Source organism: Halyomorpha halys, unplaced genomic scaffold (assembly GCF_000696795.3).
Source record: "Halyomorpha halys isolate HHAL.00 unplaced genomic scaffold, Hhal_1.1 Scaffold418.1, whole genome shotgun sequence".
NCBI lineage: Eukaryota > Metazoa > Arthropoda > Insecta > Hemiptera > Pentatomidae > Halyomorpha > Halyomorpha halys.
The window spans coordinates 869,237-883,380 of NW_027109309.1; the positions used below are offsets into that span (position 1 = coordinate 869,237).

A 14,144-nucleotide genomic window follows, 5' to 3' on the forward strand; every position below is an offset into this window, starting at 1 on the left:
ATACAGGACATTGAATAACCATTTCATAGTAGTTGGATGAAAAACTGCTGACTTCGAAGAAAATAAATATTAACAGTATGGCTGCTTTCATACTTCTATAGACAAATCTAGTGTTTTGATATAATTTTACATAAAACATCTAGTCAAAAATATAATAGTTCTTAAACTAATACAAAGAATTATGGTTCTAGTAATCATAGAAAATTAATCTAACTTTTATTTATTTGGTGATAACTAGTAGCAATGCATTGGAAGTGAAAAGTAAGATCACAAAAATCAAATTATAAATACTGAAACACTAGTAAATATGAAATTATAAATTGTTTAAGTTCTGAAACTTTTACTGCCATCATAATCAATATATAATATCATTTCTCGTATGCTAACTTTTAATTATCATACAGGCAGTTAGCAGAACACAATTTAAAACGATGGTATAAGCATGGAACCAGATAGTAAACTTAATAAAAGTATGCTTGCTTCCTAGAGAAATATTAGAATAGGAGAGAATGTGCTCAAGAGAAGCTAATTGGAGAGAACACCATCCAAAGTGTAACCTCATTCCTCTTCAAATTTTTACACAGTTGTATTATTTCGTATCTACCAGAATAAAAATGTTTCGTTACAGTTGATTTTTATAATCTCAAATAAATATTTCACTTTTATAAAGCTGGAGGTGTGGGGAGAATTCATAAGTCCAAATGATATAAGAGCCACTAGTTGAATCAGATATTTCTGGAATTTATTAATGCAATATAGTGAATAAAATAAAATTAAAAAAATATTAACTAAAGCAGTTTTAATAGTTAATTAGAGGAGTATTTTAATTATAGAATGTAACCTACCTACAACTGACTTATTATATATAAGAAGCAACTGAAAACCTCTGTTTGAAACCATGGTTTTATTAAAAGCTGAGGGTATAACTAATGATAAGAGAACTATTTTATTTGAGAAATAGTATAAAAGAAAAAAAAAATTGGATCATTTTTAAACTGTTTTGTTATCACCATAGATCGGCACTTAGTGTATGTGACACACAAACGAATATCATAAATTATTTTTGTATCCTTCGAAAATTCTTATTTGACTAACCTCCAAAATAATAATTAAAACTCAGTAGTAAAAATGAGTGAATTTTATACCAATAAAATAATAATAAATAGGTAATTTCATATATTTAAAAAAAAATGTATTTGATAGATAAAATTGCCATGAAGACATACAATAACTTCAACATAAATCTTTTCAATAAAATTTAGACTTAATAGATCGACTACATTGTCTCATACATTTATTTAATTCATTATATACTGCGATAAACAATAGCAGTTTGATTACTATTTTAATTCATTAATTACTTGATTAAATCGGGCAGAAAGTGAATTTCGACACATGTAACACATAATATATATACAAAAAACGGAAAATAATTTATTATTGCAAATATACGTTTTGTTATCATTTTTCTTCAGCTTCGGCAACCTCTGCTTCTGATATTTCGGCAGCTTCCTTCTTGCCTCCATCAGGGAGCCATAGACCAGAATCTATACAGCGCTTCATGTGGTAAGCAGCTTCTTCTTGAGGCATTTTAGCTATCGCTTCTTGAAGCATAGGAATGTCTTGTTTTTCAAAACATTCTTGCAATATCTATACAAAATAATTTAACATTAGAATTTCAAATTAAATTTTGCGGAGATAAAAAATAAATATGAAATGTATTACATAGTTAAATTAGAAGTTAATTTTACAAAATATTCTAATATGTCAGAGGAATCCAGTTCTTTTGGGTAAAAAAAGCAAACAATGTTCATAATTTTTTTAGAAAATGTGAGTAAGAAATATAATAAATAACCTTTGAATGTGAAATGTGTTTGAAATTAATAAGGAGAAGATGGTTGGGGGTGCGGTCAATGAAACACAAATAAGTATGACTAACTTATTTTATAGTCATACTTATTTGTGTTTCATTGACCGCACCCCCAACCATCTTCTCCTCATTTATCATCCACGGTCAACTATCTCTCATAATTTTGAAATTAATAAGTTAAAAAAAAAATTAGAATGCCAAAGTTGTGTAACAAGAATAACAAATAATTGATAAGTTCAAGGAATAGTAAAACTACATGATGAAAATGTCTTAAAATGCAAATTTTATATAACAATACTTCCTATAACAAATGTTAATAGCTAAGTCAATAGCTGTTATACAAGTAAATACACATATACATACTATAATGAAGAAGAAATTAAAATATACAATGCTGGATAAAGTACAGACGTGACCATTTTTATCCTTAATTTTACCTTTAATTTGTTCCTCCCCTCTTGAGTTCCGCATTTTAGAAGTAGAATTACTTATTATCCTCGCACATCTCCTTTTTTTATTCTCATAATTTCACTTTGTATTTTCATTTACTGACTGTTCATTTACCATATAAATAGAAAAGTACTGGTCAAATCTTTACCTCTTTCCAATACTGCATATTTTAACCCTTTGCACTTGGAAGTTTTTTTAATTCATATTACCAGTGTAATGATTCGCAAGCTGCAACCTTCATTTGTCACCAAGCGAAATATCTTATTCACAATAGATTTTACGATTTGTCTTTGTCATGTCATGAACTGAAAATTATTTCCATTGTCTCCATAGGGGGGTTCCCAAGTTTGAAGACAAATTTTAAATGGCTCTGGGTGTGGAGCCCTCGAGGGTAAAGGGTAAATTTTCTTCTCCATTGTATAATCACTATATTATTTTATTATCTCTTATCAAGAGGAGACAGACTATGCACATGGGGTCACTGATTTCTATAAAACATTTTTAGGTGATACTAGTTCAAAACATATCAGACAAATGTCTGAGGGTTCTTGCCGATGCACCCTAGGAGCTGAGAAAGAACATATTTAACAATTTTAGAAAGTTTTTATATTGTTGTATGACGCCTTTGTTCTACATATTTATAATGGTTATAATATACCAACTGATTTGATTTTTAAAGTAGAAAGAGAATAAAAGATTGTTGATTGAATTAAACGAGCTTAATTGTTTAAAATTATAAAAATGAAAGTCCCAGATTAGTGCCATTATGTTGAAGACAGCATTTTTTTGTGATTCCTGAAACAAAATCGAAGGCACCATGAAAGTAAATATTTTGAGTAAATAAATTTTATTTTTCATTTCTATCAAAATTTTTTAAAGGATTTTTTGAGGTGCCATAAACGAATATCAACTTTATTTCTCCATAAAATATATTTTACCAAACTTTGCTTATTCAGGTGGGCTAATTATGTCAATAATATTCTAATATTTGGACATATGGGAGTAATAATACACCATTTGATTTGTTTTCAGATGCACAATTACAAAAAAAAGTAGCGAATCGAATAAAATGAGTTAAAATGCAGACTAAATCGCTTGATATAGTATGTAGAAAAAATTGTTATTCAAAAAAAGCTATTCAAATTCGTTAAGATTAGATCCCTACAAAAACCTTAAATACAAATTTTGGTAAAAACAAATAATATTTCCCTTTTAAGTTCGCCTACCTAACCTAAATAAATATGAAAAAATAATGGACATTAATGATGATACTGAAATTTTTAAGAATTGAAAAAACTAGAACCAGAACTTACGAGAGGTAGTGTTTCGAAGACTTCAACTGGATCCAAACCACCAGGACCTAAACGAGCTTTTTTCTCTTCTTCCTCCTCTTCTCTAAGGGCCGCTTCCAACTTTTCCTTGGCTCGCTTCTTCACACGTTCTTTGAATGCATTGAGTTCATCTTCAAAAGATTTCTTGTACTCTGGCTCGGCCACTTGAATCCTTTGTTTTTAAGAAAATTATTTTATATTAATATTATAACTTACCCAGTAAAGCTAGGCTGTATCTTAACTAAAATATGTTATTTTTCTTAAAAGCCTCATAATTGTGACAATATAAAATTATATTTTTTATCAAGGCAAGAAAATTACCTAACTCAAATAATCTAATCCCTTTCCAATCAAGAATTTTCATAAACCATACAATTACAGCATTTTCTGACTATTTATGCATTTAATGCTATTAAACATGTTTAATTACAAAAATTAATAGAAAAAAATTTAAGCACTATATTTAAATGAACTACAACATTCAAAAAGGGGTAAAGAACGTTTATATCTTTCATCAGCTATTGTAGATTATTTATCAGCCACCATTTTCAAACAAAATAGTGTCTAAGACTATTGATTTCTGAAAATTATCCTAGAGTGATCTCTGATTTTGGTGCCAAATATTACAAACAAATCATAGAAAAGCCAAATAGATCTTTATCTTGAATCATAAAACTAAATTTGGAGGGGGTTAAATTGTTTTCCTTAGTCCATATCAAAGGTAAATTAGTTAAAATAATAAAACTAAGTCAACTTTATACTAAATAAAAACATTAAAAATCGAACAACAATATAAGAATATATCTTACTTCGAGAAAAATGTCCCTACACAGGATCTAGGGTCTACTTCCAACTGTTTTGACAATTCTAAAATGTACTGCATGCAAATACACTGGTGAGCTACGTGCTGTGATAACATTTGTTTCTAGAACATAAAACATAATATTGAATTTATATAAATAATCATAATAGAAATTAATATTTTAAAATTCAAATTTTCATGAACAGAAAAATTAACCAGGTTTTTTTTTTTAAAGTTGTTTTATTTTTATTTCACTTTATATTTATATATGTAAATTGTTTCATATCACTCATTTATGGCAACTCAATAATACCAAGTTAAGACCACAGTGGAGATAAAAATACAAACTTATCAGTGATCAAGGACAATCCTCCATTTTTCAGAGAAATTAATACAGTATTTAAAATTTCAAATGCATAAGTTGAAAAATTATGAATTTGAATTGTGATGTTGCAGCTAATGAGATATGACCTCTGTTATTGTACATTAAGACTTGAGAAATTACATCTGAGTTGATAGGAAACCAGACGAAAAATTATAATTGATTTGACTCGTAGAGTATTATTTTTTAAGCTATAAATTATCTTTTTGAATGTAGTTTAAGTAAATACATATGAAATTGTTTAATTATTAAATATTTTATTTCACTATCAACTTTGACTGTATATGCAACAAAATATTACATGAAGAAAATATGAAATTGACTGCGTGGATGGCAAATCGCTTCTGAAAGAAGACAGTTTTAAATATCTCAACTTCACAATAACATTAATAAACGACCAATGGACTGAGATAGACCAGCTTATAACAAGCGTGAACAGAGCTTTCTTCTATCTGCCAAGAAAACTGAAACCTTGAAAAATCTGAAGCTAAGAGGGTACGGTAAAATGCCATGATAAAGCCAGCTCTGAAATATGCTTGCTATAGTACTGGACTATAACAGGTACCCTTTAAAGTAGAATCAAGATAATATATATATTTTAATGTTTTGCCTTGTACTTTTTAATGAAAATATTTTTAAATAATAAAAAATTATTCTTTAATAAATATTTTTTTGTTTTTTCCAATTATAAAAAAAAAATTAATCGCTTTAAGGTAAAAGAGGATGACACATTTGTGCGTTTCTGAGACAAGAGATAGCAGTACTCTTGATCTGTAAGTTTTTCTACTTTTTCTTAGGGAAAAAATAGTTTGATTTTTAATCCAAATTTTATTTTTTTTTTTTTAATGGAAATGATAATCGTGTAAATTAGGTTTGAAAATTTTCAAACATTTTTGTGGTTAAAATTTGAAACTTAAACTCTTAAATTAATAAAAATTCAATTGACCAAGAGTTTTTGATGAATTAAAATCGAAAACTTGTTCAGTTTATTTCAAATCAAAGTTTTATCCTCTTGAATAGGTGTTACAAATCAACAATGTAAAAAAAAAAAACAATTGCTTGAGAATGCCCCCTAATAATTTTCCCCATGTGGATAAATTGACATTTGACAGAATACTCCTCATTTATACTCACATCTTCCATTTCTAAGGTTATGCACCATATTACAAGGTAATTCGCAGTATCTTCACAAACAAGATTTGGGTGTTCCTGCAAAAACCTTCGGCTATCATCATATTTCCTTAACATTCCAAATTCTTTTAAAAGTTTTTCATTTTCTTTAATAAAAACTTGCATTCTTTTCTCTCTCTCTTCTTCCGATAATTGTTCAACTTTCCGGGCTCCAGGTTTATTTATGACAGTCTTTGTAAATCCAGGATTACTAATAGTATCAACGTTCCATGGAGTCACCTAAAAAACAAAAAAAAATTAAATTAAACAATAAACTAAAGAATGTCATTATTTTCTGCATACCATTTATAAATATAATTAAATACATTACACAACTAATGCTCTGGTTTGAATTTCTATAATTTGATTAGAGTTGAGATTATTGAAATACATTAAAAAAATGGGATATAGAGGAACAGGGAGAATATGATTCCTAAAGGGTGATCTGTGTCTGATAACAGGACAATTATAAAGAAATAAGAGCCAATAGAACTTTTAATATTTCTAAATGAAAATGAAGTTCAATTGACAAAGTGATTTATTACATGGGAGAATATTTCAATGTACCGAATTGGAATAAGATACAAAAAGCAGTACTGGCCAAGTTTATCATCACCTAAAGACATATGCATACTGCAATAATTTATTAATGCAAACAGTATTATAAAGTAGTAATAATATTCCTAACTTAAATGTTTGAAGGGATATTTTAATGGCATATTTGACTAAATATGATACTGACCCAAAAGGATTGGGATCTCCTAAAAAGACTGTTAGTTCACAAATCATCTATAAGGGGAATAGAAAACATTCACTTTGTTATAACTAACCATATTGCAAATCAAAAATACAAACAATGTGTGCCAAATAGAATGTTTACATTTTTCGTAGAATTTTTTGTCATTCCAAAAATATAAAAGACTTCTACAATTATAATAAATATAAATCATAAATGTCAACTTGCGTTTCAATTTCTTTACTTCAATTGCTTTACTCATGAATTGCAGAAAAGTGGTAACCTAATGTCCTAGTGTTGTCATATGGATTACAAGGTACGTGACACATACCTTTTTTATATTTAGTTGAACTTAAATAGACAAAAAAATTGCAAAAAGAGAACTAAAAAATATGAAAATTAAAATTCAGGTATTTAATAATAAATCCAAACTATTATGATAACAACAATTTAATTTGAAAAACAAGTTGAACATGGGTGATGAGATAACAAAACAAACCTTTTCTTTCTGTTTTAATTCATCTTCTTTCTTTCTCAGCTTTTCTCCTTCACTCAAAAGCATTTCCAAACGTGCCTCGAGTTCAGCTATGCTGGCATCCTCTTTTTTTGCATGCTCGATCTGTTTCCGTACCTCAGTGATTTGTTGTGAATTTCTAATTCATAGATACAGAATTACTTTAACATTATTCATAAGTTTTTACAACAGCAATAAATTCTTTTTAACAAATCACACATAATAATCAGAAACTAATTGAGTTTTCAAAAAATTATTTATGCCTTTCAATAATTAAGGAGTTTTTGAGAATGAAACCTGAATGATAATAATTTAATATATTGTTTTAAATAATAATTAAAATTCATAGTTAAAAAATTACTATGTTTTTATTAACACTAAAAGCTTCATTATTACACCATAAGGAGCTCAAATTTCATAGTGTCAATTGGAATCAACCTGACACAGTAAACAACCCACTAAATAAATGTCAACCTCCCTGACTAAAACAGGGTAATAACTTAAACAATAACCAACCCTCGATTTCCTTATTGGAATATAGGAGGGTATCAAGACCAATAAACAAACAACATGTTGTACGCTATAAAATCTAGGACCCTGGAGTTTATTAAAACAATATTACTTGTCACAAAAAAAAAAAAAAAATTAAAGTTTTCCTTTGACAACTAATTACCATAAAATAGTCCATTTTAACAAAGACATGAAGGACAATCAATCAGGAAATAATGCGGATTAATGACCACGCTGTATTTTTTAATGATACTCTTAGGTGGCAATATGAGAGTTGTAGCTAAGGAATTTGATGCGTACCTCATGTCTGCAAACATCAGCAGATCGATTCCAGCTTGGGCAGGTTCACTTTTATTACATGGCCTTTGCATGGAATAAAAATTCAACCTTCCCATGGTTGTTAACCATAATAAACCATAAACCATTAGACCTTCTGTCTAGAATAGGTTGGTTACTTCTAGGATAACTCTACTGTATATCAGAAATGACCAAGTAGAGAGTAAACAAAAAAAATTAGTATGGGAAAGTATTGCGATCGTGGGAAAATTTAAATTTAAGTTTTCAATGGAAATTCACATTTTGAGATCACTTGAGTCAAAATAACCTAGTTCCGCAAATAGGTCTGTGAGGGAGTGAACAGTCAAATAAATTCAAACAAATAACAGAGCAGAACAACCAGCTATATAAAAATATAAGGACAATGAATACTTCTCACTGTAAAAAGCTAAAAGGGATAAAGTATCAGTGCATAATTACTTTTTTTTAGTATTTTCAAATTCTTCTTTTTCCCGTCGCTGTTCCTCCATTCTCTCAACCCTTGCCTGGTGTCGCCATCGAAAGAGTGATGGTGTGTCAATATTGGGATGTGTTTCATCTTCATCATCTGAAATCTAAACTCATACTACTAAACAAAAGGAAAAACTTAAGCAATGATATACAGAATCAAATAAAACTCAGAGAAGAGCCATAAAGAAAAGTTAAAAATCAATCAGCCAAGGACTAATTTAATGACATCTGATACCTAAACAAGTCATGATGAAATAATTTTATTTATTTTCACATTTCTTTTTTAAGAATGGTAATGAATAAACCATTCCTCAATACAAACATTCCTCAATTTTATTCTTTTCCCGAAGCTTTGTACAGTGAAATATTGAAACTCACCTCTATATTTCCCCATTTGCTATAATCAACCATTGTCTTAGATAAATAATTTAGATAACTGCAAATTCAAGTATAATAAACATACATGAAATTGCTCATATGCTCCAGGTAGCGATATCGATAGGAGCGTATATCAAAATCGAAACTTTATAAGAAAACTCTTCAAAATAGTATGGTATTTTTTCAACTTTAGTGTTGAATTTCGTGCACATTAACCCTACAAAAACGAAAATATAATGTTATATATAACAATTATTCCTTTTAAAAACGTTTCAATTATAATCCATCTAAACTTCTTTAACGTATCGATACTTGATCTAACATAACCGAAAGAGTATACTAGAAAATATGCATCAACTAAAAAAATAATACTTGTGTCTGTTTATTTTACTTTAGCTACATATCGCTCCTTTGCTTGAATAGTGATACATCTGACAAGTTTGTTTTATTTTTATTTTGTTAGACGTATTCCGTAGATTGTACAGTAGACTGTTGCTTTGTAACTCTACAAAGTTAAGTAGTCCGCAGGTGGACACCATAAGAGAAAGAAACCCCAGGCCACGGTACTATCTCTAGAATACGTACCATTAAAATATTGGAAGAGCCATAATAATGTTAGAAAAAAGATAAACGCAAAACCCAAATGTTTCTAAATAAGCAGCTGTGAATAAACTGATCTAATATAGTGGTAAACTCGGTCGCAATCAAGACAACTTATCCAATGTTCCCTTTAGCCTGGTAAATCATTCATACCTAAAATGATGCCATTCATAAACATATGAGCTGACTATCCTCTAGTTCATAACTATATTTGCAATTGCACGAAAATCCCGTCTCTATTTATAAGTAAAATTAGTAAATAACATTTTCACATAAAACCGTTTACAAGTTGTACAACTAACAATATTTACAAAAATGACTTCTACATCACGGGGACGACGAGGCTTATCCGCGTGCAGCCTAGTTGTGCGCTATTGAACTATTTTCTCTGCTTACTAGTGAGTCGTTACTAAGTGAACATTTTGCGAATAAAAGATTTATTTTTCTATCTTTCTGTAACTGAACTAACACCAGTATTGAAAAATTGTGAAATTATCTCTAACTGTTTGTTAATTATTTACAATTCCAGGATTTTATCAATCTTGAAGTTTAAATTAAGTTCAGGCACAGATAGATAATGAAGAAATCATTCATTCATAAAATAATCTCTTGTACAACGTGGCTTTTCAATCTCTCATTTATATTACATATCATACATAGAAACCCCTTCGGAATCTTTTTTTATTTCCATCTCCCTGGCCATCCCTGACCAGATTACTACTCTATTCTAAATCATAGTGAGAGGGTAAAGTTTTCATTACGTACAACCGCCACGAAATAAAAATCGACCCATTTTGACTTTAGATAGATTTGTTGGTGTTCTGATTACCATACGCCATGGAACTAAATGGAAAACAATGTCCCCCCCATCGAATATAACTGACAGTAGACTTCATCAGGCCACTATGAAGGTCCAGCTGCAATAAGAATAATGGCAACATAACGTCACCCGAGAAGTTCTCTTATTGAATACAAAAGGCTGCTAGAAGATTGTGCCGAACGAGGGAATCTCTGAGTAATTGGAATTCTCACCACTCTCTTTGGAACAATGCGGAAAATAACAATGCTGGGCTGTTAATCACAAAGACGCTGTTTACTGTTGTTCATCCGGAATCGCACACGCTTCGACACAGAGCAAATGGTTCGATGGCTCCAACTATCGCCCTACTTCTGATGAGTCAAGCATACAAGATCAGGAGTTGTACTACATTGGACTTCATCATCTCTGATCACAGGTCTCAAGTGAAGTCTTAGCTATGGTAGAGCATCACCTTCCTCCAGATATGACTATAGCTAGGCAGACTGGGATTTATATCAAAGTAAGGTACATAACCAGCCAGGACATTCCCATCACTCTTATCAATAAAAGATGTCGGCGAATACATTACATTCTTCTTTAAAATTATCTAGGAAGGCGCTGACATCGATAATTAGTCAACGCCGGATGGTCGATGGAATCTTGAGCAGCAGTAATCGATTCTGAAATCATTTCTCAGTGAACATTTCATAATTGTAGAAGTTAGTGAAAAATGCTCAAATTGAGTATTTCTTACTTTCGGAGTTCCACAGGGAACAGTTTTGTCACAAATACTTCAGTTCTGTGTACACTTCTATCATTGTTGGAGGAAGATAGGAAAAAGCAACCGTCACTACCTATGTAGATGATCTAGCTATCACAAGTAGCAACCTCAATCCTTGCAGGACGCTAAATCAAACCACAGTGGCATTCCAAAGGTTTATTGACGATCTAAAAAAGTTGAACATTGAAGTAGATGTTGACAAAACAAAGGGTATTATCTCTTCCTTTCAAGAAGGCAAGAATGATGAATGCTTGGATAAAACTTCAACATATCTTGGCATACATAACTTTAGAACGTCATATTGATAAAAAACTAAAACTAAAATCGGTGTCAGCTAAAGCAACCGGGCTCCAACACTCATTCGGCTCAAGGGTCCTATCCCTTCAGCTGAAACTTATGATTCACAAATGCATAATTAGACCAACATGCTTCAAGCAAGCACTAATGTTTAAACATTTATTGAAATCGACGTTTACAATCAATAGTCAGTGCATTCACCCTAATTCTCAATAGAACTAGGTGGCATTGCGAGATTGATTAGTGAAATCAGATTAGTGCATTGGACACCTTTGCCAAAGTTATTTTATAAGATTTTTTTAGTGCTCAGCTACTATTTACGATTTGTAACCTGGTTAGATTATAACCGCTTAGTTGTATTTTATGAATTCAATGGTTTTGGATTAATATATACATTTGTGATTGAATATGGCTAACTTGCTCAATAAAATAGTGGTAACTAGTCCAAATTAAAAAAAATATGATTTTTTTTATACTTGTGATTTGTTTAATTTCCTTATTTACCATTTTTTTAAATCATTTAATTATGATTGATTTATATTACAGAAATCAGCAACACTAAATTCTGTACTATTTTCTAAGTCTGTGTTGTTTCCAAACAATTGCAATATTATCTACAGAGGCAGAAAACATTGGAATCCTAAGTTTAAAAAATTAAGGGGTCTGAAGGTAATACAAATGTGTAGCCCATCAAACATATTTGTAAAGTTTTAACTAAATGAAAATAAATCTAGTGTACACCTATCCTTATAGATTTTACCAATTTATTGTCATTTTTTAATCATTTAATCATCCTCATGTAGGCAATTAAACATTTTATTCTTTATTATATTATTTAGTTTATCAAAGTTAAACTTCCTGATGAGGACGTAATAAATAAATCTCCAGAGGAATTGACAAAAGAACAATTAAAAACTCAAATGAAGGAAATGGGTATATTACCGTCTCGTCCTTGGAATGAGAAACCAGTTTATATCAGTTCTACCGGTGGCACCTTTGAACCATATGTTCCCCCAGAAGGTGATGGAAAAGTCTCTGTTATTACAACTCAAGTAGGGATTATGTATTTTGTATTATCTTTATATTTGAAGTTTTTAGACAATTGAAATTGCATATCAATAAAATGTTTTTCAGGGGGCTAAACAAAAGCTAGAATTTATTGAAAAGAAAAGCAAATCTATGATGGCCATACGAAAAATTAGAAGTTTTGAAGAGGAATTCGATGTACCTGATTTTTTAGATGAAGCTCAGAACATCTATATAAACTCTTATTCCTCAATGATGAAGTATATAGATAATATTTCATTTATACATTACATATATATAAATACATTTTTTTTCATTTATAGTGTTAATATTTTGAATGGCATTTTCAGTAAAGACCGAGACAAGTTAATCCAGTTTATAACCGAGAGAGCATATCCTGTGAGTCAAAATTTTTAAATAAATCAGTAAATTTAATTTTTACAATTATAGTAATATTATGAAGTATTCATAATTATCTTTTTTACCAGGTTTCAATGTAATAGATCTAAATATAAAATGATTTTTTTGTTACAAAAAATCTTCTGAATGAATGATAAAAGTTGTTCGTAAAAAAAGAGATACTTTTAATGTAGATTAAGAGTTTGTAAGAGGGACTAAACATATTGATTGGTAAAATATTGTTGAGACAATGTGAACAATAACTAAGCAAAGCAGAAACAGTGACTAAAAAAATCAACAATTTTTTTTAATAAATAATGAGTTAACTATTGAATCAAGAAATGGTTGCTTGATGAGCACAATGATACCTTTTTCTTTTCCCTCCTCCTTTTTGGCACTCAGTGTGGAGGTGTGTCGATCCAATTTTGCATCATCTCAGCCATTTTAATGGAATCTAAAAAAAAAAAAAAAAAAAGAAAAGCTGCTTTTCTCTCTTGATCAGTCCAAATGATCCAGCCATGATACTTGGACTGCTTCTTAGTATTTTACCTGTTGGTTTACCCTCAGTCAGGAAACTTAGCTGAACCTGTTCATTTACTTTTTCGGTAAGATCCCTTAACTCCTCTCTTGTTCTGTTATTTCTGATGAGATCTCTCTGATTTCGACTAGTTTTCTTAGATGTTTCTTCTCTACTCTTGTGACTTTGCTCAAATGTCTGTCAAGAATAATCCAGCTCTCACTTATAAATAAACGGGTGGAAGATAAATTGTGCTAAAAATGTGAAGTTTTTTTTTCAACTTAGTATTTACCAACAACAGTGTTCAGATTTGGTAATGTTTTGTTTGTTAAGCACTTTGTGATCCAAAGAATGCAATTCTTATGACCAAAAATTATCAAGTCATTCTAAACACATCTCCTCTCAACCATAATTCTATAGGATACCTTTATAATTTTTTCTTGTTTCAGGATGTCTGTAGGATGATGTATTGATTTTGTTTTTTTAATGGCAAAAAGATTTCTTTGTACTTATGAGGTATCAAAGCTTAAACAACAACATGTTTACTCTTTTTAATCCTAATAAACATTTCTGGTTTATTTCTCCTGTTCCTAGGAATGTTTATTTGTCAATTGTCTCAAGGGTTTCTCCTCTATGTTCTACACATTCCCAAGTTCATATCTAATTTGTTTGACTTACCTTTTGTTGGGATTTATAATTACCCCCTTCCTTTGTAAACCCACTTCTTTTTCCATTACAGCTTGTCAAAGATTCTGGCAGAGTCTGCTATGAGGATGATGTTTATATAAATATATAA

General features: G+C 30.0%; 2 protein-coding genes across 2 annotated transcripts in view; one reads left to right on the forward strand and one right to left on the reverse strand.

Annotated features, from left to right (window-relative positions):
* Positions 1–1,179: 1,179 nt before the first annotated feature.
* On the reverse strand, positions 1,180–9,084 carry Cdc37 (cell division cycle protein 37). The gene is made up of 7 exons (XM_014423388.3): positions 8,930–9,084; positions 8,522–8,655; positions 7,241–7,394; positions 5,970–6,245; positions 4,461–4,576; positions 3,634–3,823; positions 1,180–1,650 (listed from the first exon to the last, which is right to left on the reverse strand). Exons 1-7 carry the CDS (start codon positions 8,960–8,962, stop codon positions 1,462–1,464), a joined length of 1,092 nt encoding a protein of 363 aa, XP_014278874.1. The 5' UTR covers positions 8,963–9,084; the 3' UTR covers positions 1,180–1,461.
* A 2,605-nt stretch (positions 9,085–11,689) lies between these two features.
* Positions 11,690–14,144, forward strand: part of mRpL45 (mitochondrial ribosomal protein L45) — a 4,091-nt gene continuing 1,636 nt past the window's right edge. The window contains exons 1-5 of the mRNA XM_014423389.3: positions 11,690–11,841; positions 11,953–12,075; positions 12,246–12,458; positions 12,541–12,692; positions 12,783–12,831. Coding sequence (XP_014278875.1) covers positions 11,815–11,841; positions 11,953–12,075; positions 12,246–12,458; positions 12,541–12,692; positions 12,783–12,831 — 564 coding nt within the window. The 5' untranslated portion in view covers positions 11,690–11,814. The remainder of the gene's footprint in view (positions 11,842–11,952; positions 12,076–12,245; positions 12,459–12,540; positions 12,693–12,782; positions 12,832–14,144) is intronic.